The sequence below is a fragment of the Melitaea cinxia genome, chromosome 5 (genome assembly GCF_905220565.1).
Source record: "Melitaea cinxia chromosome 5, ilMelCinx1.1, whole genome shotgun sequence".
Lineage (NCBI taxonomy): Eukaryota > Metazoa > Arthropoda > Insecta > Lepidoptera > Nymphalidae > Melitaea > Melitaea cinxia.
The window spans coordinates 9,855,497-9,882,316 of record NC_059398.1 but is presented as its reverse complement, the minus strand read 5'-3'; the positions used below and the strand labels follow the sequence as shown (position 1 = coordinate 9,882,316).

General features: G+C 38.0%; 1 protein-coding gene across 5 annotated transcripts; it reads left to right on the top strand.

Annotated features, from left to right (window-relative positions):
* Positions 1-364: 364 nt before the first annotated feature.
* On the top strand, positions 365-22,529 carry LOC123654025 (protein sidekick). 5 transcript variants are annotated; one of them, XM_045589985.1, is made up of 28 exons: positions 365-462; positions 550-726; positions 821-1,046; positions 1,119-1,822; positions 6,257-6,376; positions 6,646-6,801; positions 6,884-7,010; positions 7,332-7,633; positions 7,837-8,028; positions 8,610-9,022; positions 9,345-9,567; positions 9,730-9,926; positions 12,911-13,120; positions 13,523-13,777; positions 13,853-14,081; positions 14,161-14,481; positions 14,565-14,745; positions 14,831-15,046; positions 15,499-15,695; positions 16,394-16,590; positions 16,961-17,200; positions 17,532-17,669; positions 18,669-18,876; positions 19,129-19,411; positions 19,574-19,602; positions 20,232-20,552; positions 20,776-21,074; positions 21,749-22,529. In XM_045589985.1, exons 1-28 carry the CDS (start codon positions 372-374, stop codon positions 21,989-21,991), a joined length of 6,495 nt encoding a protein of 2,164 aa, XP_045445941.1. In that variant the 5' UTR covers positions 365-371; the 3' UTR covers positions 21,992-22,529. The 5 variants fall into 5 exon arrangements, with proteins under 5 accessions (XP_045445941.1, XP_045445940.1, XP_045445942.1 ...); XM_045589984.1 differs by lacking the exon at positions 19,574-19,602 and adding an exon at positions 1,893-1,988 and having other exon boundaries at positions 7,332-7,627; positions 7,843-8,028; positions 19,129-19,407; XM_045589986.1 differs by lacking the exon at positions 19,574-19,602 and having other exon boundaries at positions 7,332-7,627; positions 7,843-8,028; positions 19,129-19,407.
* Positions 22,530-26,820: the final 4,291 nt, after the last annotated feature.

Here is a 26,820-nt window from a genome sequence, read left to right as displayed (position 1 = left end):
AAATCGTCTAAATTGAGTGGGAGGATTCCTAATTGCATTTTTTACTCTTTCGCTTACGAACTTCGATGAATCATGCTCGTTGTGTATGAGAAGATGCATTTAGCATCATAAAACAAACTGAACCATTGGAATGTCTGTGGTGATAATTTACACAAATAATGTTTACTACGAGTGTTTAACCTATTATGTAACTTAATTTTTAAGCTACTAATATTTTTATAACTTGAAATTTAAATAAATTTAAATTATTAAATTGTTAACCTAAATAAAAAGTAATGGTGAGAAATGTTCATACTTTATTCTTAAGATTGTTTTAGCACGTTCGTTTTTATATATTATTAAAGCTAATTCATTTTCTTGTTCCAGGTCTAATGCAACCGCCTCGGTTTACAATGCAACCCTCTTCGTCAAATAGCATAGTTAGAGAAGGAACAACAAAGATTTTACAATGCTCCGCGATAGGTAAATAGAGATATAAAATTTAATTGTAAAATCATTAAGTGATGTTAAAAGCAAAAATGTACATATTTATTTTTTTATTATTTATAGGAATACCGCAACCCATGTATAGATGGTTAAAAAACGGTGAACCGTTAGGGGATTACTCTTCAGAATTATTTTATAAAATTCACAATACACAACGGCAAGACGCGGGCGCATACCAGTGTATCGCAAGGAATGATGTAGGAGCAATTTTTAGTGAAAAGAATAACATAGTTGTTGCATGTGAGTAAATTTTTTACATTTATTAAATACAATTAGTGCGGGAACCTTAAACAAATAAAAACACTATATATTTATATATTTTTTTCGTTTTCAGTCATGGGAGTTTTTGAAAACGCTTTAGAAGAAGTTATAACTGTTGAATCCGGTAATGCGGCGATTCTCGATTTTCCACACATAGAGTCCGAACCGCCGCCATCCGTTATTTGGCAGGACGAAAATGGTGTAAACGGTGTCCTGCGGTACGATCAAAAGTATGCTATCACCGATAAACACCAACTAGTAATATTATGCGCGTCTAAAGACGATCAGCGAGCCTATAGGTTGGTGAATATTCATTCCCTCCATAAATATTTACGTTTCTATCTTTAGACTTAATACTTGCTATTTTCCAGAGCGCGAGCAATAAACACCCAGTTAGGAAAGGTAGAAAACAGTCCGTACATTAGGTTAAAAGTGAACGGAGACGATGACAAAGAAATAGCACCCGAAATTATTATTAAGCCGCGAGATACGAAGATAATAAAAGGCCAAGAATACACAAATATTTACTGCATCGCCAACGCGAGACCGCTGCACGAGCTCGAAACTTTATGGTTTAAAGACGGGATATTGATCGATTTAGCGGGAATTACTTACGACCTAAATGATCAATGGAACCGCACGCTGAGTCTCATATCGGCCAATTTAAACCACACCGGCCGGTATACGTGTCAAGCGAGATTAAAGTCTGGCGGATTCGCTACAGTTACAGCCTCTGCGTCCGTTACGGTGTTCGAAAAACCGGTGATGGTGACCAGTTTAAAATCGGAAACTTTTGGCGAGTTCGGCAGTACTATTGTCTTAGAGTGCAACGTGCAAGGTATACCCATGCCCGGTATCACGTGGTACAAGGACGCGAAGAAAATTGCGAGTGTCGGAGCTGATACCGAGGAGTCCGATAATGCGGACGTCGACGATGGAGGAGGTAGATATAGGGTGGAAGTCGACAGATCGCTCGTTATCAGTAATCTCAAGATGGAAGATATGGGAATATATCAGTGCATAGCTAGTAACGACGCTGGGGAGTCCTCGATCTACACGTGGTTAAAGATAAAAAGTACGTACTACCCTTTTATTATTTTCTATTGTATAAAAATAACTTAATTAATCCCTTGATACTTAAACAGCCAAGGAAAATATTCGCGTTCCACGCAGTCACATGAAGTTGATAAGAATGAGGACTGCAGATAATAAAGCAAAAACGTTCAAATTTGATACCGGCAGTAAGCAATTTGTTGGTGTATTTCGCACTGTTGGATTTTGAGCATTTATTATTATAATTTTTTTTTTTGTTTTACACCACAGTGTTGTTTGCTTTAATTTCTAGACACTATCTAAATCCATCATTTTAATTTGTAAATTAATTTGAAAGTTATCAAAAATATCATATATAAAGTACGAGTATGTACAAGCGTAGGTAATTATTCGTATATATCCTATTGATTTGCGTGCTTTCATATTTTTGGTTTCGGTTAGCGATTGATTTCACAGATTATATTAGTTATATCATCTAACTATATTAGTATTCCAATATATAATATTATTTATTGTATATAAAATTCTCGTATCACAATGTTAGTTAACAGACTCCTTCGAAACGGCTGGACCGATTTTTATGAAAAATTTTGTGTTATCGGGTAGGTTTGAGAATTGGCCAAGATCTATTAAATCTATAATAACATAAATGGCACAACAACATTTGCGGGGTAAACTAGTATGTATATAATAAAGTTATGTGGATGATAATTTTTTTAACCAAGTAATATATTACTGTTCTAACTCTAATGTCTTTGCGTGTCATTTATTTTAAATTATTGTTTAAATAATATGAAAATACATTTTAAACTGATACTCACCACAATTACAAAACTTCATAATAAATTATAACAACCAATTGTAAAAAAGTCGATTGTTATTACTTGTCAGCTCCTAGCATGCAGGACATGCAGCGCATTAAAGTATTAAGTTGACAAAGATATTATATTTCAATATCGTATCAAGTAGCTTGCATTTGAAAATAAAATTTTGCGATGTCTTTACCTGTCGTTCTATTCTTTAAAATATATTTAAGTTTGTGTACTTTATAACTATTTAAAGTTTTTTAGCCATTGTTTATTTATTTATGTATTCATTGTTTGTGTATCTAATTTTTTTTCAGGATATTTTCGTAAACTTGTCTCTTAATTTTATACGATATTTTATTAATATTTTTATTTACCTTATAACTTTCATTAATTCGAACGCTGTAAAAATGTGTTCTTGGTACTCATTAAATTATTTTGTTGACAAAATATGAACTACTAAAGTACTATTATAATAGTTCTATAATTTATATTCTCGTGTGATCACATGAAAACGAAATTAAAATAAAAACTTAAAACTAATCTTTAACAGAAAAGTATAAAACCAGCAGTCCTGCAATATTCTTGCGACATTGTTTCAAAGTTACCGAAACTGTCTTTTCTGTTGTCATTTTGAGATAGTAACGTGAAAGGTAATAGGTACCTTGTAGCAAATGGGAACTTAAAAAGTTCTGTATTCTACGAAATAAATGAAATACTTGTTTAACAGGACAAACGTACTCAAAGCGACTCGTCTATTATAACTTAAACATTTAAAAAAAAGTATAAATACTATGTGTATAGTAGATAGTAAATCGGTGAGTAGGTACTGGTTTATTGGTGTTTTGATAGGAGCCATTCATTAATTACGTAAGGGTACCGAGGGGATAGGGAGAGAGGTTCAAACAGATTCTACGTAATATTTTCCAAGTCGATAATTTAGTTTTAGAAATCGCGTGATCAAGTGATTTGGCAGGGATCACAATATTTAATTTTCGCCTGGAAGGTAAAAAACGTAATCAACTTAATAACGATTTCAGTGCTGAAGATTCGTATACATTAGGCAAAGAACTGTATTGAGATGTTTGTTTGTGTTTATACGTAACAGTACTTAAAGTACTTTATTTACTTCGCATATCTGAATCTTAAGTAATAATTGGACGAAGCGGTTTGAAAAATTTTACGTACCCTTACATGATGGTAGGGGTCAAAAATTACCAAAATGATCCTTACAAAATTAATTAATGGCCACTTACATCATTATAGATGATTGAATTTATCTTATTATTAGTACCATACATACAACAAGCTTACGTACAAACAATAAAATACAGTCACGTATGAGTTTCTCGTTATATAAAAGAAAATATTTTTAAATTATCAATTTCTTGTTTTCAAAATTAAAATCCCGTATCTTATACCATCACAACAACGTAATTGGATAAAGCGGCGCAGTAGTGCTTTTTTCTTTCAACTTGTTTTATAAACAAATAATTTTTCGCCAATAGAATTATAATTACGGAAATAAAATGTCGCCTATGACACTTAGAAATAACTTGACTTCATATATACTTTTTACTAGTGGCTCCAAAAATAAACTTTAGCCCTCCGAGATACCATTTTAGAATATTAGTATAATAATTATATTAGTATTAATAAAAAGTACTAAATAAAATAACCATACATTCTCTATTTAATTCTCCCATTGATTGGCTTAGACAACGTGTTTGCACGCTGAGCGTAGTTTGTGTCGCGTTCCTTTTATTTAACCGACTTCAAAAAAAGGAGGAGGTTACTCAATTCGACCGTCGATATATATATATATTTATGTATGTTCGAGGATAACTTCGTCGTTTATGAACCGGTTTTGATTTCTTTTTTCTTGGAAAGAAGATATCCCCAGTGTGATACCATGATAAGGAAACCAAGATCTGATAAAGGGATCCTAGAGAAATTGGGGGAAACTCTCGAAAATCTGCATAACTTTTTACTGGGTGTACCGATTTTAATGATTTTTAATTTAATCGATCTGATTACAACTTTTGGAGTAATCTTCGATAATGCGTATTTAGTTGACTATTTTTTCAACTACCTACGTTGATTGAAGTCGGTTTTTCTTCGTTTGCCTGCAAACACAATTATTTCGTATAACTTATTGTTAATGAGTCGTAAGCTGCGCCAGAGTTACTGACTTCACACAAGTTATTTTGCCGAGCTACACAACCACGTATATACAAAGGTTGAGTATATTGGTACAAGCACGCATACAAATGAGTTAAACAATATGTAAAAATGATGACTACATTTAATCACATGTAAATTCTTCTAATATTGTAAATGTGTATGTGTGTGTATGAAAAAGTGTGTCGACGGACGTATGTATGGTTTATAATGAAGCTTCAAAATGTCACATACTCGTACATTACACGAGTGTCACATACTATTTCAAAGTAATTTATATTTGCATAGTATATATTATTTAATCTATAATTTTAATTAGTTACCTAACTAATAGCACCTGCTCTACTGTGCTACTGTATAAATGCACAGTACAGAGTAATAAGTATATGTCGTCAAACAAATAAATCGTCGAGCTTAAAAGATATAAATAAAAATATTAATAGTGCTTATTAAATACTCATTACGCATCACTAATCTCGACATGAGTCAGGAACACGTTCGTACGGCCGGATTGTAGAACACATTTCAAATTGGATTTATGATTTATGTGTAACATTTCAATGTAGAAACACGTGTAGAATCCACTGCATGCGAATTTGCCTGTATTGTTTATTTCTAATATTCTTTTAAATTTTATAATTCGACGCAGTTTGATAGTTTTAATAAGTTTTTGTGTGACTACTAATACTGACCTATATTCAATGTTACTTGATTCATAATTATATTAGTTTGTAGAAATATATATCTTATTTATAAATTAAAATTGTATTGTTGTGAACATAGTTTTTACTTTATTACGAGAGATTATAAATAAAATAATAAATAAATATCTTATACACACACGGTCGTCTGTTCCTATGGTAAGCAACTTAATGCTTGTGTTACATGTAACAGCCTATTGTTACAACTATTTTTTTTATAAATATAAATAATACATATATTATCAATACAAATATTACATCAGGCGGGAATCGACCCGCAACCCGCGACACAGAGGGCAGGGCCACTACAAACTCCGCCAACGGGCTAGTCAAATCATTATTTACTATAAATTCATAAATATAAAAAATAATTAAATTGTAAAAAGTAATAGAAAAAAGGAGATTAAGATAAGATTCTTTGGATATTATAATAAAAAAAAATATATATAGACTTAAGAAGATTTTTTGTTTTTACACGCGACTAATAATAATAACCGCCTAAACAGGCAATGTGGGTTGGTGTTAACAACTTCGAAAGTTTATGATCTCTCAAAATTCTAAATTATTTTGTCCACAATAACACGGTCAGGTTTCTATAGATATGCCTAATACCATCATGATACGTGTTAAACTTTACAAATTAAATAGTAAAGTTTAAAAATAATGAATCTTGTAACAACGAATTGATAACACTGTATATTAGCCTAGAGCTCTCTAGCCTAGTGTAAAAATGTAGTGCTCGTACTAAGTGGCGTGTGTGGCTTGTAGCGTCTCCGCCCATTATGCAGACTGCACCGGCCAACCTCACCGTGCTTGACGGGAAGGATGCCACCATCGCCTGCCGGGCAGTCGGCGCGCCCACACCCAACGTCACGTGGTACTTCAACGGTAAGATACGAGCACCGATTTGTAGGCTATCCCATAGATACACAGTTTTCATTGGTGTAAATTAATATGAAATTAACTGATAATTATTTATTATCTGTAAAAGTTACCATCGATGTTATTGTATGTATATTTCTTGTAATTATTACACGATAATTACGTTTATTATGTAGATTTAAAATAATAATGTACATAAACTATTAACAACCAATAGCAAAAACTAAATATTAGGTTCGAGTTGTTAAAGTAGATTTTTTAATAATATTTTTCAGATTCTCTTATAATAAACCTGTCCGGAAGATTACAAGCTTTAGAGGAAGGAGACTTGTTAATTACCAGCACGACAACAGCAGATAGTGGAAAATACACTTGCATACGTGCAAACGACGCGGGCAATGTTTCGGGCGAAGCGTATCTTACAATACTCGGTTAGCATTTATGTAATGAATAGTTATAAATTATAATGTTTTAAGCAAGACTTTAATGCTAACTAAACGTTTGATATTTTAGTAAGGACTCAAATAATCGCTCCTCCCGTCGACACCAAAGTTCTACTAGGTCACACGGCGACGCTTCAGTGCAAAGTTTCCAGCGACCCGAACGTCAAATACAACATCGACTGGTTTCATAACAAACAGTAAGGCCTATATTTAACCGCCACGAGATCGAGTTCCACCTTCACGCTATTAATTTTCATGCATGGCTTCTATTACTTTCGCTTTCGAATTCAGACGAGCACTGCAAAAAAGTGAAATTTGTTCTCGAATTCGATGATGAATATAAGGGGTCGTCCAGTTTTAGATTCTCCCACCCACTCAAAAATCACGTGATTTTTTTTGTACAATGTAAATTCTAGACAGGCATCAAGGTTGGGTGTTTGTTCGTTGTGTTATTCTGGACCCCCCTTTCGAGCCTCGCGTGGTAAACGGACGAGCCCTAAGCCGTGCGGTGCGCGCAGGCCCATGACGGCGGGGTCGCGCGTGTGGGTGGCGGGCGACGGCGCGCTGCAGGTGCAGGCGGTGCGCGCGGGCGACGCGGGCGAGTACGCGTGCGTGGTGACGTCGCCGGGCGGCAACCACACGCGGCGCGCGCTGCTGTCCGTCATCGAGCTGCCCTTCGCGCCCACCAACGTGCGCGCCGAGCGCCTGGACGCCACGCCGCAGCGCGCCGTCAACGTGTCCTGGACGCCCGGCTTCGACGGCAACTCGCCCATCCAGAAGTACATAGTGCAGCGTCGCGTCGTGCCCGAATTTGGTAATTCCTTGTTCAGTATACTACTTCAGCCGTATTAATACATTTTTCAGATTCAGAAATGTTTTGAACGTGATCCGCCACGCTGCTCCACTGTAAACTGATAAATATACATGTGTTTCCTTCCGAGTTATGCATTTCCTACATTTGCCGTGTCAACATACTCCGCTACTTAAAGATTTAAACGGGTGATTTAATTTTAATCTATTTTATCTTAGGACCCACCCCAGACCCATTGTTGAATTGGGTAACAGAACCGATGAATGTATCTGCTAATCAGCGATGGGTGCTCCTAACAAGCTTGAAGGCGGCAACTTCCTACCAATTTCGAGTTTCTGCAGTAAATACAGTAGGAGAAGGCCCGCCTTCCGAACCGACGGAAGTCTTGACTCTACCTCAAGAAGGTAACATTAAAAACATATGTAGTTAACTTTTCTTCCGTGTAACATATAATAATTTCATAACTAAATTATATGCTATAAATGTGTATATTTAAATGGTCATCATTCGTACTGCACTAATCTCTTGTAAACTAGATATAGCCTATTTCACATTTCTATATCATCTGTCAACAACAAAAATACATTTTATTCTTTTTATGATCAAGCAGCCAGCGACATAATATGCTGCCAAGGTATGCAGAAAAGTAAAGCCCCATGGTACCTAAAAGCATTAATAATTGTACGATTACATTTTGTTTACGTTTTTCGTTTGTCCGCCTGCAAAGTGTTGTCGATACTTTGCCTTGTTATTTGTCCGTCGTAATTGTTTTGTTTGCATGTTTTATGCCTGCCTCAATGTTCATCGCCAATGATAGTATTTTTAAAGTACCTAAAGTAAATTACTTTTTATTTATTCAGGTTGAATGATATTTTAACGTTTCATCAGTAATGCATGAATTTATTAATTGCAATTGATATCTTTAAGATTTTAGTTGATAATTGTGCAATATTTTTAAAAATATATAATTATATTTCATTTTTAGCGCCATCTGGACCTCCTGTAGGGTTTATGGGGTCGGCGCGATCCTCTTCGGAGATAATAACCCAATGGCAGCCGCCGTTAGAGGAACATAGAAATGGTCACATTTTGGGTTACGTGATCAGGTATCGCTTGAAAGGCTACGACAACAGCCCGTGGACGTATCAGAACATTACCAATGAAGCGCAACGGAACTATCTCATTCAAGACTTGATAACATGGAAAGATTACAACGTGCAAATAGCCGCTTACAATGATAAGGGTGTCGGTATGTTCTCGGACAGTTACACAATCAAGACGAAAGAAGGAGTGCCCGAAGCGGCGCCGGACAGTGTCCGCTGCGAGGCTTTTAACTCCACTGCCATACAAGTATGGTGGACGCCACCCAATCCTCAAAAAATAAACGGCATCAATCAGGTATTTACTTTTTTAATAAACTTTTTGAGCCCTTATCAGTAGTTATGATAATCATAATCATCCTCCAAAAACTCTTTCCCTTATCGCCTCTCTCCTCGACAAAAATCGACTTCAGTTGTTAAAAGACGGTAATTTTTTTTTTTTTTTATAATATACACACACGGTCGTCTGTTCCTATGGTAAGCAACTTAATGCTTGTGTTACAGGTAATAGCCGACTGTTATAACTATATATTTTTTTTATAAATATACATAGAAATAATACATATATAAGTATATAAATACAAATATTACACCCAATTGGTAAATGGTAATTGTTGCAGGGATATAAAATTCAAGCGTGGCGATGGGACGAAGCTACAAACGATAGTGTGGAACAAAAACTAGTAAGCGTGCCACCAAATCTGCTGGATCCCCTCACCGAACAGACTGCCGCTATTGACGGCCTGGAAAAATTTACAGAATATAATATATCTGTTTTATGTTTTACGGAGCCGGGCGACGGTCCACGAAGTGATTTCGTTTTAATAAGGACAAAAGAAGATAGTAAGTTTAATCTTAAAATACACTATTAAGGAATATTTTTTATTACATTTTTATTATTTCGATACATTTTATGCTATAGAAGTTTGAATTCTTCAAATACCAAATTATAAAACCATAGGCCTATTGTTTAATTGTTATTTTGATTTATATTCATTATTTTAGCACCTGATGAAATAGTAAACCTTCAATTCGATGATGTCTCGGATCGTGCGGTCAGAGTCTCCTGGTCGCCGCCGAAGAAGTCGAACGGCGTTCTCATCGGTTACAAGCTTAAATACCAAATAAAGGACAATCCCGAATCGTTAAAAGAAGAAATATTACCACCCAACGACACCAGCATACGCGTGGAGCACTTGCAGGTGACGTTATAATTTAAAAGCAATAGGGCATTCCACTATGTTTGAAAAAGTACTTCAAAACGTTGATTTTACAATAATCATCATCATCTTCATCTTCCTGCCCTTATCCCACTTATGTAGGGTCGGCACAACATGTTTTCCTCTTCCATTCCTCTCTATTATTCGTCACTTCAGTGCTTACTCCTTTCTTTCTCATATCCTCACTCACACAATCCATCCATCGCTTTTTCGGTCTGCCGATCGCTCTTCGTCCTTCGACATTCATCCCTAACATTCTTTTACCGACATAGCGGTCATCCCTCCTCATTACATGCCCATACCACGCTAACCTATTGCTCCTCATTTTCTCTGTCACGGGTGCTACTTTCAAACTTCCCCTTTTATACTCATTTCTAATCCGATCTTTCCTCGTTACTCCACACATCCATCTTAGCATTCTCATCTCGGCTGCGTGCACTCTTCTTTCATCCGTCACTTTTGTTGCCCAACATTCCGATCCATACATTACGACAGGTCTTATGATCGTTTTATAGATTTTCCCCTTAAGTTTAAGGGGCATTTGTGGATCACAAGCTGTTCCAGAGACCTGTCGCCATTTCATCCATCCCGCATTTATTCTATTTTTCACGTCACGGTCTATGTTGCCGTCATTTTGTATTAATGACCCAAGGTAGCGGAAGTCGGAGCAGACTGGTAGGGATACACCATCCAAGGCAATATGGGAAAAACCGGACGAACCGCTGAAATCGCAGAACAAGTGCTCGGTTTTAGACCTACTTATCCTCAATCCCGCGCCCTCCAGTCTTTCCTGCCATTTTCCCAGTCTGCTCTGTACCTCAAGGACATTATCTCCGACAAGAACAACGTCGTCAGCAAACAGCATACACCAGGGTGCTTCCTCCTGTATGTCTGATGTTAGAACATCCATTACCAGGAGGAATAGATACGGGCTTAAAGCCGACCCCTGGTGCAAACCTACAGCCACACTGAACTTGTCAGTTACCCCGGCTTCAGACCGGACGTGGGTGCTAGCTCTATCATACATCGCCTGAACAAGTCGTACATACTTCTCTGGCACTCCTTTCCCTTTCATAGCCCACCACAGAACCTTACGGGGGACCTTATCGTATGCCTTTTCCAGATCTACGAACACCATATGTAGGTCTTTTTGTGCGAGTCGATATTTTTCGCAGAGTTGGCGGAGTGCAAATATGGCGTCCGTAGTTCCCCGGCCCGGCATAAATCCAAATTGGTTCTGTGTGACCTCACATTCTTCTCTCATTCGTCGCGCTATCACTTTCTCCCATATCTTCATACTATGTGACATGAGCTTTATTCCCCGATAGCTGCTGCAGTCCTGTATGTCACCTTTATTTTTAAAAATGGGCACCAGTGAACTGTAGCACCATTCCTCGGGTATGACCTCTTCTTGCAGCAACTTATTGAAAAATAAAGTCAGCCACTTCCATCCATCCGCCTTCAAAAACTTCCATACTTCCGCTGGTATACCATCTGGCCCAACTTCCATTCTTCATACTCTGCACTGCCATCTTCACTTCCTCTATACTTACCTCTTTCACCATTCCTTTATTACTTCGTACATTTTCTAACACTCCGCTCCATTCATTTTCTTCTTCGTTGATTTTACAATAAAAAGCCACAAAAAGAAAAGAAATATATTTCGGCGAAATAAACACGCTTTCATGCCATAAAATGAAATTACATTTTAAACCTTTTTTATTTTCGCGAAAACGCTATCAGCCATTTTGGTGACGTAATATGGTTAATAACAAAAGTCCTGTATGATATGTAAGACGTATGTAAGACCGAACTCGTTCAATACGTCAAAAATTCAATACCTTATACATATACTCTTTGTCGTTCAACGTTAACAGCTACAAATATTTGGTGTTTTTGTGTAAAATAATGAATTACAATAGCTATCGTTGGTGTGTAGTGTCTAGTTGTACAAATACTAGCATTAAAAAAAAAACTATTAAGTCTTAATTTGGCAGTAACATGAGGAATAAAACATAACCTAACACGATCTAACATTATTTTTCAAATTAGGTATACCTGGCACTTACATTTAAAAAAAAAAAACAGTATAATATAACAAGTAATACTTACAAACATGTTTTAACATTCCGAAATTCGACAGAACAGAAGTCTAGGTTACATGCAAAAAAACTTTGCAACCATCATTGAATCAATTTCTGGCAGATTCGTACTATCTGTTTTTACAAAACCTTTTTGCATTTTAATAAATAAATAGCTACAAATGAAATGCACTAACGAAAGAGCACAACTATTACTCCTTGGAGTTAAAGTTGATAGATAATTATGTACCTAGCTGTTTACGGCACTGACAGAATTTTGTTTTTGCCCGTATTACGTCATACCATGGCGGGCCGTGTTTTAGGTCACGTGATATACAGATTAAAATATACGACTTTTAATTTCAATATAATAAAACAATAATGCGCTTTTATGATTCCAAATCAGAATATTTAAGTGTATTTAAGTATTATCAAATTTTATAATTTATTTTTCACTACCGAAAGTACCCTATTATAAATATGTAGTTACATTTTTTTAGAAATTATATACCTAAAGCGAATTTTTCGGTTCAAGATTATGTTGATAATTAGATTTAGTTACAATTTCATGCTAGACAGATTTTTTTTTTTTTTTTTTTAATATTAACTGCGGAATTTCTTGCATATTCTTCTGTGCGGAAATACCATCCCGAATTATTACTATCTTCACATTAACAATAATTAATTTTAATTTGTAAAAAGACAATTCAAAACTGTCTTTAAAGCTTACTTGAATAAAGTAATATTTTATTTTGATTTTTTTTTTTTTTTTTTTTTTTTCTATATTAGTAAATATTACCAAAATGGAGATCAGTGTTAGTAAGTAGATTAATGCGAAGTAATGATTCGCCTGTATTAGTATTAGAATGTGTGGAGTCCCCGCAGGCCAGCACGCAGTACCAGTTCTGGGTGAGCGCGCTGACGGGCGTGGGCGAGGGCGCAGCGCGCTCGGCCGCCATCCAGTCGGGCGTGGAGCCCGTGCTGCCCACGGCGCCGCGCGGCCTGGCGCTGTCCAACATCGCCGCGCACTCCGTGCTGCTGCAGTTCACGCCCGGCTTCGACGGGAACTCTTCCGTCTCGCTCTGGACCGTGCAGGTACCCCTGAACATCTAGCCACTGTGATAAACAAGCTCATAAACGGAAAACATAAATTCGATATTAAGCCTTAAGAAACTTTCTCTTTAAAAGATATAAAATAGAAATACTGTGCGAATTTAGCTTACAGTCTTTTCTTCGTGGTATTTTAATAGAAGTATATGTGTAAGATATATGTCGTTGCGCTACGGCTTACAGAAGTGTAGCGGTGACCACAAATGATATTACAAGTTTCAAAATTTTACACAAATGAGTCTGCTTGATGTTTAAGTTAAATTGTCTATTTGTTTGAGAACATTAATTTTAGAAATGCAGAGTTAAAAAAAATAAGATATAATATGCTCGTCAGAACACATGGAACAAAGTACATAGTATCCATAGCTATAACTGCTATTTTCACAGGCTCAAACTGCCCGTAACTCATCGTGGGTGACAATTTACGAAGTAAGCGCCCCTGACGCGCAGTCTATCCTCGTCACCGGCCTGGTACCGTTCACTACGTACCGCTTAAGATTAATCGCTACTAACGTCGTTGGTTCGTCCCCGCCTTCAGAGCCCTGCAAAGAATTTCAAACGATCCAAGCTCCTCCGCAACATCCGCCCAGGAACGTGACCGTGCGCGCCGTTAGTGCCAACAACCTTCGCGTTAGATGGATTGTAAGTCACTATACCAGAATTTATCTCGAGATACCCTAGGATTTCAAACTGATAACCATATTTTGTAAATTTCAGCCCTTGCAACAAAGCGAATGGTATGGTAATCCGAAAGGTTACAACATAACGTATAAACGCAGCGGCAGTAACGACACCCTTTACAGTATAATCGAGGATCATACGGCTAACTCGCATATTCTCTCAAACTTAGAAGAATGGTCTATATATGAAATTACGATGACCGCTATTAACGAAGTCGGTACTTCCGTTGCTAGCCCAACTGCTACGGAGAGGACCAGAGAAGCAGGTTAACTAAAATTACTTCACATTTTATCGGTATTTTGTGAATTTCTGGTATTTTGTAACTTATTAATAAACTTTTACAGTTCCATCAAGTGGCCCAGTCGGTGTGTCAGCCAAGGCAACATCATCTACGACAGTAGTTGTTGTATGGGGCGATATTTTACCCCAGGATCAAAATGGTCTTATCGAGGGGTACAAGGTGTGTTACGCTGCGGTGGTACCACCACCTCGGCCAGAGCAGAAGAAAGTAGAGTGCCATCCCATATTGTCGAACCAAACTCACACGGTTACGTTGACAGAACTACGGAAGTACGTCGTATACCAAATTCAAGTATTGGGCTACACGCGACTGGGCGACGGGGCTCTCAGCGATCCTCCCGTCACCGTCAGAACTTTTGAGGACAGTGAGTGCCTTGATTTTTGACAAAATTTTAAAATTTAAATAGTCGTTATTTATAACACGATAATTATTATTTTCGTTTTACAGCACCCGGCCCACCCTCAAACGTATCTTTCCCCGACGTTAGTTTTACTACGGCGCGTATCATTTGGGACGTCCCCGAAGACCCTAATGGCGAGATCTTAGCATACAAAGTGACCTATCATCTCAACAGTTCAACGCAGCACATGTTCTCGAAGGAGTTTCTGCCTTCCGATAGAACGTTCAGGTCAGTAGTGCACGGTAGTGTCTCGCTCCGGCCCGCTACCCGTCTCCCGGCCCAGGCGAGCACTAACCCGCCCGAGCGTCCGCAGGGCCACGGAGCTGCAGGCGGAGCAGTACTACGCGTTCGCGCTGACGGCGCAGACGCGGCTGGGCTGGGGCGCCACGCTGCGCGCGCTGGTGCTCACCACGGCCAACCGCGCCGCGCCCGCGCCGCCCGCGCGCCCGCTCGTGGCGCGCTCGCTGCTGCAGCCGCACCAGATCACCTTCTCCTGGGCGCCCGGCGACGACGGCTACGCGCCGCTCAGGTACGCTCGGGCTCTGCGGCGCGACGAAATGTCGACAGCGACTTGTTACTCTTTGGCTGGCACACGCGTCACTTATCTTTGTCAATGATACAAATAAATAGACATGCTCTATAATAAAACACGGTATTTTTTAAGAGAGTATCTGCGGAATTTCTTGTAGATTCTTCTCTGCTAAATCTACATTACGAATCGGTGTTAGCTTCACTTTTAACTATAATTAATTAATACTAATATAATTTTAATTTGTAAAATATCGATTAAAAAAGTGCTTCTGAAGCCTACGTAAATAAAGCAATCTTTGATTTTGATCTTTGATAATTGTAACCCAACTTACTATCGATATAAACAGAAACTAGTTATTACTGCTGTGAAAAGTCTCTAATCCCTCTCTCCCTGAAACCTCTCTAATCCCTCACTTCCGTCACAAAGCTACAGTAACATCTGCCCCCTAGGTACTACACGATCCAGCAGAAGGAGGAGGGGGGGACATGGCAAACGCTTCCAGAACGCGTCGACCCTTTCGCGACTTCCTACACTGTGGAAGGCCTGAAGCCTTACACGGCGTACCAGTTCCGAATCCGTGCCACCAACGACATCGGACCCAGTCGTTACAGTAACGCTACCGAGACCGTCCGCACTTTACCGGCAGGTATGTGCGACCCTTAATATTAAATTTATATGAATAAGATTATATTTCAAGTGAAGCAGACAGACATCCAGCAACCATTCGGTTTCCCTCTATTATTTTGTGCTTGGTGTAATATAATAATTGTGTTTGCAGGCAAATGAAAAAAAACCGACTTCAATTATATCGACAAGTAATACAACGTAGGTAGACGAAAAATTTGTCAAGTAAATACGCAGTATCAAAGATTACTCCATATTAAATGTGACCACATGATAAACATCGGCTTTCGATTAAATTAAAAATTATCAAAATCGGTCCTTTCTAAAAAGAAGAATTATCAAAATCGGTTCATAAACGATAAACTTATCCCCGAACATACATAAATATATACATACACACACACACACACATTATATATATATATATATATATATATATATATATATATATGGTCGAATTGAGTAACCTTCTTCTTTTGAGGTCTGTTAAAAAAAGGTTCGTTTTGACATACTTAAAATCGAATTTGATGAAATAAAATTTACTCTGAATATTATTGAGTATTAATTTTTGTTACAATGCATTATGTTCTACACCCGTAGTATCGACAATTGTATATTAGTGCAAAGTAACATTACCGTTGTTCAATCAGAAAGTCACAATCGATAACTCGGTGACACAAACCTGACGCAAGTCCACCTCTGACGAAAGCCAACCCTTAGCGCCCAGCAAGGCGGTGGAGGGCCTGCGCGTGGTGCCCATCACGCCCAGCAGCGTGCGCGTGCAGTGGGCGCCGCTGGGCGAGGCGCACTGGAGCGGCGACGCGCGCACGGGCGGCTACGCGGTCTCCTACCAGCCGCTCACCGACTTCCCCGCCTCGCTGCAGACCACCATGAAGCAGGAGGTGCCGGGCATCAAGGTGCGCGCTTCTTACTCTTACTTAGCGTAGCTTAGCCTCGGTTTCCGTTATGACTTTTGGATTCTACGGAACTTACCGCGATTAATACTTTGAAACTTCCGATATTTCGGTGTCGGTGCAGGCGCCACGTTCGGCGGTGACTCACTTTATTCACTCTCTCCATTATCACATCGACTTGACACACACTTACATAAATGAGTTTTAAAAGACGGAAACATTGTTGTAGCGCACGATATAAATGAATTTTAGAGATCCAAAATATGGGTTAGTCAAAAAATGTTTTAGTGAGTGGTGTTATTCGCTTTATAAAAAATACATTTTACATTTATAGACAACTCGAAATATTTTCACGCTCGCGATTGTCTCCCAGAGCTCGGAGGTCGTGCTGACGGAGCTGGCGCTGGACCGCAACTACGAGATCAGCGTGTGCGCCGTGAACTCGCAGGGCGCGGGCCCGGGCGGCGCGCCGGCCGTGGTGTGGGTGGGCGAGGCCGTGCCCACCGCGCCGCCGCAGGCCGTGCGCGCGCGCGCGCTGTCGCCCACCGAGGTGGCGCTCTCCTGGGGCCCGCCGCTCCTGGCGCAGCAGAACGGGGACTTGCTGGGCTACAAGGTTGGGACGCTGCTGGCCCCGAGCGGTCTCTCACTCTCTACGGTTTGAGATCAGCAGACGATACAAATTCAATTCTTTACTAGATAAAACTCAAAAATGAAGAAATGGTTGTCTGTTAAAATCCTATGCTGACACGACACCCTACATTTGTGATGCTGCATTAACCATTGAAAAAACCCTCAAATCCAAAATGACGCGATATAAAAAATGTTGTACGTTTTGAGGACTATTCGACAGTTTAATATGTAAATATTACTGGAATACGATAAATTTTTCTTCTTATTGTTAGTATGAAGTGTGTAAAATTATTTTTCTCTTTATTTGTTACTAGATTTTTTACTTAATGACGGAGTCTCCGGAGGAGCCGGAACCGGGACGAAAGGCAGAGGAAGAGATCGAAGTGGTGCCGGCCACTTCCACCTCGCATTCGCTCGTGTTTCTTGACAAGTTTACACAGTACCGAATTCAGGTTTGTAGTATTATAATCGGAGCATAACAACGCTATATATTTTATTTTAATCACAACCTAATATTTTTTATCTACACTAATGTTGTAACATTCTACTTATGTTTCCAATACTTGACTTATAATTACTACTGTTATAGCGCAGACAACAAAACACTCAATTTAAGCAATTTCACATGATGGTATAATATCCACATCGATATCGTAAAATCTCATTATAACATCGCGCGCATGCGCGCAGCTGCGCTCTCATTGGCTAGATTTTAATGGCGGCAAAATCACTGTGACAATACACGTACGCGTGAATTTAATTTAATATTTTATTTGTATTCCGCGTTTCTTATGTCAAAATAGATTAATTATAAATAGCAAGTCGTCATAGCAACCATACAAACAAATGCTTTTTTTAATTAAACTATAAAACACGGCTTTGATCACTTTTAGACTATTATTAAAAATCTAGTTTTAATTAATAAAGAAAACTTTAATATGTCAATTTTCTGGTCGTGTTGGGGTTTATAATTTAATTAAAAAAAAGCGTTTATTTCTATAGTTGCGTTTCCGACTTGGTATTTATATTTAATATGTTTTGACAGCACAAACCCGGAATACAAATAAAATATCTTTTTTAATTAAAGTATAAACTACGGATTTAATCAATTTAAGAATATTATTAAAAATATATTTTCAATTAATAAAGGATACTTAAATATATGAATTGTCTGAACACGTCAAAGCACGTACCGGAGCACGGCTTCATAGAAAATGGGCATTGTCCTTTGAACAATTATTATAAATAAACTATTGTCAGCTTTTACTCTTGTTGTTTGATTAATTGCATTAGTGAAGATAAAGTAGTGTATGCAACTGCATATAACACGGGTATTAAAACACTCGTTACTATTATGAAACTCGCTGCGCTCGTTTCATAAACTCACACTCGTGTTTTAATACCCTTCATTATATGACAGTTGCATAAACTACTATTATATCATTTAATAGGTGTTAGCGTTTAATCCCGCTGGAGACGGACCGAGGTCTGAGGCGATCCTCGTGCGGACGCACCAGGGACTGCCTTCTGCGCCTCGGAATATTACGTTTTCTGAGATTACTATGAACAGTCTCGTCGTGGCGTGGGACCCTCCTCACCGTCGGAACGGCCTCATACATTCCTACCTCGTCACGTACGAGACTATCGAACAAGATGAACGTGAGTAATAGTAAACAATTCGATATGCTCGTCATCGAACTATTCGTGGTATTTATTGATTTCTATCGAATTAATTTCGTACAAATGACGCGCGTTATGTTCATTTGGTTCAAAAAAATTAATAAGCAAAAGAGATGTGAAATTTTAAATTTGGTCGAGTAATGTTACGGTATATATCGAGAGCGCTACTCCCATGTACAACTGTCGCTGAGGAAACGCTTAAGCTAGAATACTTCGGCACTCGGCGGCCAGGGTTCAGCAAGCAGGTGAAGCAGAAGGTGTCGGAGCGGCGGCTGGCGGTGGGCGCGCTGGAGGAGGAGGTGCAGTACCGCTTCAGCGTGCGCGCGCTGACGGTGGGCGCGGGCGCGGCGGCCGAGGCGCGCGCGCGCACGGGCCCGCAGCCCGGCTCGCCCGCGCCGCCCGCCGCGCTGCGCCTGCGCGCCGAGCCCGCCGCGCTGCTGCTGCGCTGGAGCAACGCCGCCTCCGGCAAGGGCCCGCTGCTCGGCTACTACTTCGAGGCGAGGAAGAAGGGTACGTCTATATATATGCTATATAGGAATTGCTCGCTGGGATGTGAATTTTGAATTTGTACCTTCGGTCTTAATCAATAATGTCTCGTATTCGATGCACTTTTATATTGTTTGTGTATTTTGGACCACATAAATACGAGACATATTTTATCTTTCATGCAGCGAAGGAAACGTGGCAAGCCTGTAAGTGTCGTATGTTTTCAATATTACCTCTGTATTTATCCTTTTTCTTAAGAAAATTAAGATTTACCGCCGTTCCTTAGCTTAACGACGCCCCTAGACAAATTAAATCGTTTTGAATTAAAACGCTTGTCTGACTTATCTAAGTGACAGCGATAAGTTACTATTTTCTTAACCCGAATAGACTATACAGATATGATACAAATACGTCTACGAAAAACTACTTCTTTTCTAAACTACTATTATACATAATTTAATTTGTATTAAATATTTAATTTGCTGTTAGAATAAAAAAAAATGTGTATAGTAAAAACATAGAAACGCAGCTATTTTAAGGCTGTGCTACCTTTCTTCATAGTTATTTTACCTTTTTCTTCATAGTTATTTTTTTCACTTTTTTTCTTTTATTTGTGTTTTATTTTAAAAGAGATTTAGATGGAACGACACTAACCCATTGGAAATGTACTTTTATTAATTTTATCACGCGTAAAAATTATTTAATTTTCATGAAATTAGAAGAACATCTTTTTCTTTTTTCATGAATGCCACTATAAAATAAAATTATGTTAATTAATACTAAAATATTAGAATTTCATTGCTTAGATAAAATTAGTTTTAAACTTTTCTTTATATTATAATTTCTAGACGACACACGATGGGAGACAATAACTCGAACGAGCAATGGAATATTGGAAGAATTCACTATTTCTTACCAAAGCCTGCTGCCCTCAACAGCTTACTCATTCCGAGTGATAGCATACAATATGTACGGTATCAGCAACCCGGCATATAGTGACAAAGTCATTGTCACACCCTCAAAACTATACTTGGAATATGGGTATCTACAATATCGGCCGTTTTATCGAAGGACCTGGTTTATGGTCGCACTAGCTGCGGCTTCCATCGTCATCATAATTATGGTCATCGCAATACTTTGCGTCAAAAGCAAAAGTTACAAGTACAAAAGTAAGAAATGTCATTATTTAAACCTTCTCTTTCTTTACATTGTAATTTTTAACTAAAAATTTAAATTGATAAATATGCACGAGTGGATAGTAAAAAAAAGTATTATGTACATGCATTAATCAGCTCAAGTCCTGTTACTTGTAATAGAACTAAACATGTTTTAAATTTATCGGTTCATTAGCAAAACTAATTAGTATAGTAACCGAGCGTGTCTCACCCGCAGAGGAGGCGCAGAGGACACTGGAGGAGTCGCTAGGCGGCGAGACGGACGAGCGCGGCTCACTGGCACTGGACCTGTACCGCTCGCGGCAGAACTCGGCCAGCGGAGGGGCGGCGGGTGGGGCGGGGGCGGGCGGCACGTTGCGCCGCAAGCCGCCCGCCCTGGCCAAGTCCCCGCCGCGGCCGTTGCCCGCCTCCGTGAAGTACCATAGCGACGAGGAGAGCCTGCGCGGCTACGACGAAAACCCCGACGACTCGTCGCTCACCGAGAAGCCCTCCGAGATGAGCTCGTCGGACTCCCAGGTGATCACGATCAAAATCAGCGTCGTCTAACTTCTCCGAGTCTCACTAAACTAGTCTTATTTCTTTTCCTCATTACGGTCGAACGGAGCTCCCACGGTAACTATTTCGATGTAATCTAACTATCGCATTCGTTTATTTTTGTCACGCTTCCCACCCGGCTAGCACTTTTGAGATGTAGGTACTTGGTTGCGTTGTCTCGTCGCTACTCCCGGTGAACTTTGATTAGAATGATTATACAAGTGCAATTTAATTTTAAAAAATGTTGCAATTTCTCATCTTCGCGACCAGTCTAGGGTGCTGCGGCGATTCTCAAACGCACAAGTGTAGACATAGTTGGTCAATAAATATATATTAATGACTATAAAATTTTATATAGATTGCAGATTAAAAATATTGCAGTTTTATGTTAATATATTTACTGACTACACTTTATGTATCTACACTATGATCCTCAGTTTTTTGTAAATAGTAGGTATTTCTCTAACAAGCGTTACTTTGAATTATTTCATCTTATCTTTTTTCTTAAATCTAAATCTGTCAATTAAAATTATTCTTTTTAGTTTATCGCTTCATAAATAAATTTGAAACTGCCATTAGATGTACATAAATCGAATAGTTCTCATTACACAAGACGAGCGACGAGTACTAACGTAACATAACATTTATGCATATAGAATTCGGAGAGCGAAAACGAGAGCGTTAGATCGGAGCCGCACTCGTTCGTGAACCACTACGCGAACGTGAACGACACGCTGCGCGAGTCGTGGAAGCGCCAGCGGCCCGTGCGCAACTACTCCAGCTACACGGACTCCGAGCCCGAGGGCAGCGCCGTGGTGAGCCTCAACGGCGGCCAGATCGTCATGAACAACATGGCGCGCTCGCGGGCGCCGCTGCCCGGCTTCTCGTCCTTCGTATGACAGCAGCCCGCCGGCGCGGCCCCCGCGCCCCCCGCGCCCGCCCTGCACATTTAGTACGCACTGCCGCCCCAATCTCATGAGCCTCCCGCGTCTGACTGTCAATGATCGATATTTGTTATGCAATTATATGCTGAAACGCACGGTGCTTCCCATCCTTTTATCGATCGATAGATAGTAGAACATTTACAAGAAACGACCTAGATCTTTTTTTCTTGTATTACTCAAATGGACCCATACACATTCATCAGTATATTAAATTCCTTTTGTAAATTCGACTACTTTTGTAAATTTACTTATTTCCTTAATTCGTAGCGTCTATTTTATTGTGATAAAGAGATGACAGCAAATGGAAGACTGTTGCATTGAATCGAACAGAATCTCGATGCAAGTCACACCAGCTAAGTCGGACACGGGTAGAAGCCCTAATGAATTTGTTTTAGAAAACATGCTTGTACATATTGATAAATGTTAAGTTTTATTTTTAACTAACTTCAGTTAGTAGCTGTATAATATAGAAATATATTTAATTATAAGGACATAGTTTGACTTCTCGACTTCTCCCTTTTTATTTTAAGATTTTATACTTAATTATTTAGAAGTAATTTTAATAGAGTTATAAATTGTTCAAGGAAGATCTCGCTAGATCATTATTCGAATGCATTTTTATTCATTTTCGAACATTTAATGTATTAATTAAATTTTATTTTATTGAATGATTGAAACGCATTAGTAAACTTAATTATTAAGTACATTTGATTTGTATTGATGTTTGATGAAATATTAAACAAAACTTGCTTATACGACTATATTCGTCACGTGTGTCTTTAAAAAGATCATTCCACTTTTAATTAAGTCAAAATTATTGTAATGATATTACAAAATTACAAATTTCGCACGTTTTGAATATATTACTTTTTGAAGCATTTTGTAGTAGTTTTAGAATTGAAACAGTAAAAAAATTGAATTGTTCACGAATGTGATACACCAATTTTATAAAGATATTAATATAGAGTGAGGTGATTACAATGTGTATTAATTTTATCTAAACTACATGACATAAACATCTATTTTAAAATATTGATTTGAAATATTGTTTCATAGCAACTTAAAAGCTAATTATTCATATTGTCGAACCACCAATTATAAAAAGTGCTAAAACATTCTTATTCTTACTTGTTGATCGTAATTTAACACTAATATACGTGTTGAAGTTAACGAACTTTTGATTGTACTTAGTACATACGAGATAATTGTAAGAAATTCTTGTTATGTAATATCTTATAGGCTTTTAATCGCGGTTTTAATGTATAGTGATATTGTTTGAAGTATGAAAGCAATATTATTTATTAAAATTTAAAATTTTAATTTTTTGTCTATGTATAAGAACTTACAAATGACTGATAGTTTTAGAATAATCCACTATTGATTGGTGTATATAGAGATAATACTACTATCCTATGATGCATGTATCTCCGGTATGTTCATCTGGCACAATTCTTTAAAAAAATCTGTGATCTATTTTTATTTGCAGTGAAATACTTTACAAAACTAGCAGTAAGTATTTAAATTTAATATAGGTGTCATTCCATTCAAAGATAAATATAGTTGTGCACCAATTTTATATTCTGACTTAATTTTAATATCGTAATACACAAAAATGTATGATTGGCTTTGTTGCTAAATTATTCATGTAATGGTTTTTGAAAATAAAAATGTAGTAATGGTGCCATTATTGTAGCTAATTAATTTTATATTATTCTTTTATTACACATATTTAAAATATACAAAGATTAGTAATTGAATAAATTATGAATTTAAGTTGTGGAGTTTTATTTTAAATTTGAATAAAAATACCTGGCAGTTTGTAATAATTAATTTACACTCTATCACAAATTTTACTTTAAACAAAGAAGAACATACGCCTGCGTCAGACTCGATCTCGAAGCTTCACATTGATAAAGACACAGTAGGGAAGTCTTTATTACAATTAGATATTAACAAAGGAGCAGGCAGCGATGGTATACCTCAAATCAGCAATCAGCCCTGATTACTTTTATCTATACAAATAAATAAAATTGGAGTTTCTGCTTGTAACATTAAAATATCTGTAACAACTTTTAAACTTTCGCGTTGCATTATTATATTTTAATGTTCACACGGGGATTAACGCGAACAAAAATTTTTCTTAAGGTAAAATATAATTACCAACGCACTTGTTGTGTATCGCGGTACAACTGACAATAATCACGAGTTGAGGGTGGATGAAGAAACATCTACCCTGACGGCGGAGTCGTGACATCGCTGGATCAGTCTGCCTGCGACCACCGCTGGTGTAACCTGGCAGAAACGTCAGGCCTCAAGGTAATATATTTTACCCTAAAAAAAATTTGTTCGCGTTAGTCCCCGTGTGAACATTAAAGTATTAAAATATCTGCTTTTTACTAAAAACATATGGTACACGTACTATATACACGGTACATATACCAAAATAACATTTTTTACAATTTTTGTCTGTCTGTTTGTTCCGGCTAATCTCTGAAACGGCTAGACCGATTTTGACGGGACTTACACTGGCAGAACGCTGACGTATCAAGGAGTAACTTATGCTACTTTTATTTCAGAAATTTATTTATTTTATGACTTCGAACTGAACAATAACTTTTTTGTTAAATTCCACGCAGACGAAGTCACACACAGCTAGTATTAAATAAGTATCTAAAATAAGGCGTATTTCCCAGTATTTGGAAAAAAGCACATATAGTTGTTTACAAAAAAGGCTCTAAAGTAGGAATCAAGAATTAATTTATTAAAATATTCGAAAGATGTGTACATATATGATGCTATATATCCCGTTATCGTTAAAGGCATACCTAACAACTAGCATAGATTTCATAAAGTACGTTCGACGATTACCAATCTTACACGTTTTTCAGAACTTGTACTATCTAATATGGAGTAGGGTGGTAAAGTGGATGTTATCTACACGGATGTCGAAAAGGCTTTCGACCGTGTGGACCACGTGATACTTCTATACAAACTACAGAGGTTGGGAATACATTGAGATTTGTTAAGATGGATAAAATCCTATCTTAGTACTCACAAGCAGTCGTCATAGGTGGTTTCAAGACATATCAGCCTGCTTAAAGCCTTCCCAATGATGAATGACGACAAGAAAAGAGTATACATAAAAATAAAAAATTTAAGTGATTGCTTTCATTTGCAATCTTATTTGAATTCACTTTGTGCGTACTACGAACATAATGAGATGAATGTCAACATTGAAAAATGCCAATGCATAACGTTTACTCGTACATTGAATCTTAAAAGTTTCTTCTATCATTTTGATGGTCAAATAAGTGAGGGGACAAGCCACATAAGGGACCTTGGTGTGTATTTTGATATTAAAATGACATTTTCATTTCACAACTCAATAATCACGCAAAAAGCTTTTAAAAAATCTTTATATCGGCTTTATAAGTGCCAAGGCGGTAGTGGAACTGTGTTATCCCTGAGGCGACTTTTACGACACACACGGGAAGAGAGGGGGGGTTGGCTATATTTTTACTGCCGTAGCCACACAGCAAAATACTTAGTCTTTCTTTATTATATGACATAGTCCATGGCCGCGTGGATTGTCCCGAGTTTGTAAGACACTACTGACTACCACACATACACCACATATACCTATAAATATGTGACTGCCTAGACTGCCGCGTCTATTCAATGAGATGTGTAAGAACATAAATATATTCGTACAGTCTCAGTTAAAAAATAGTTTAATTGAAGTTTTTAAAAAAGCAAATTAGAATTCCAATAAGCAATCATTACAAGCGAAGTAAATGTAATAGGTACGTACAAGTTACAGTCTTCGAGCAATGCGCCCTGCCTGTGTTAACATACGAAGCCAAGACGTGGACATTGATGAAGGGACTAGTCCACAAGTTTAAAGTCACTCAACGTGCAATGGAACGGGCTATGCTTGGGGTTTCTCTCAAAGATAGGATTAATAATGAGACTATCCGCGAGAGAACAAAAGTAACCGACATAGCGCACAGAATTAGCAAGTTGAAGTGGCAGTGGGCTAGTCATCTGTGCCGCAGGACCGATAGCCGTTGGAGTAGACAGGTCCTGGAGTGGAGACCGCGTCTTGACAAACGCAGTGTGGGACGTCCTCCGGCCCGTTGGACCGACGATCTACGTAAGATTGCCAGTGTAGACTGGATGAGGATTGCGGAAAAGCGGGATGTCTGGCGCGAACTTGGGGAGGCCTATGTCCAGCTGTGGACTGCCATAGGCTGAAGTGATGATGATGTGACATACAAGCTATATGTCTGCATGTGTATGTTGTTGTGTTTATTATATAACTACTACAAGTTTTATTATCTATACAAACAAATAAAATTGTTCATAATTATAAAAATTATGTTACAATGTCTATTAGTATACGATTGGATTCACTGTACTCATTCTAAGTCTTGTTGTTAGGCTGTAATGTTTAATCTGATGGGTTACGTATTTTTAACCAACTTCAAAAACGGAGGAGTTCTCTCAATTCAACCGTAGGTACTTATATTTTTTTTATGTATGTTCGGGGATAACTTCGTCATTTATGAACCGATTTTGATATTTCTTTTTTTTTGGAAAGGAGATATCCCAGGTGTGGTACCGTGATAAGGAAACCAGGATCTGATGATGGAATCCCAGAGATATCAAGGGAAATCCTCGAAAATCGTAGTGACGACTAGTTTGTTTGTTAATTTTTTCGTCTATTTACGTTATTACTTATCGATGTAATTGAAGTCGGTTTTTTTCGTTTGCGAGCAATCACA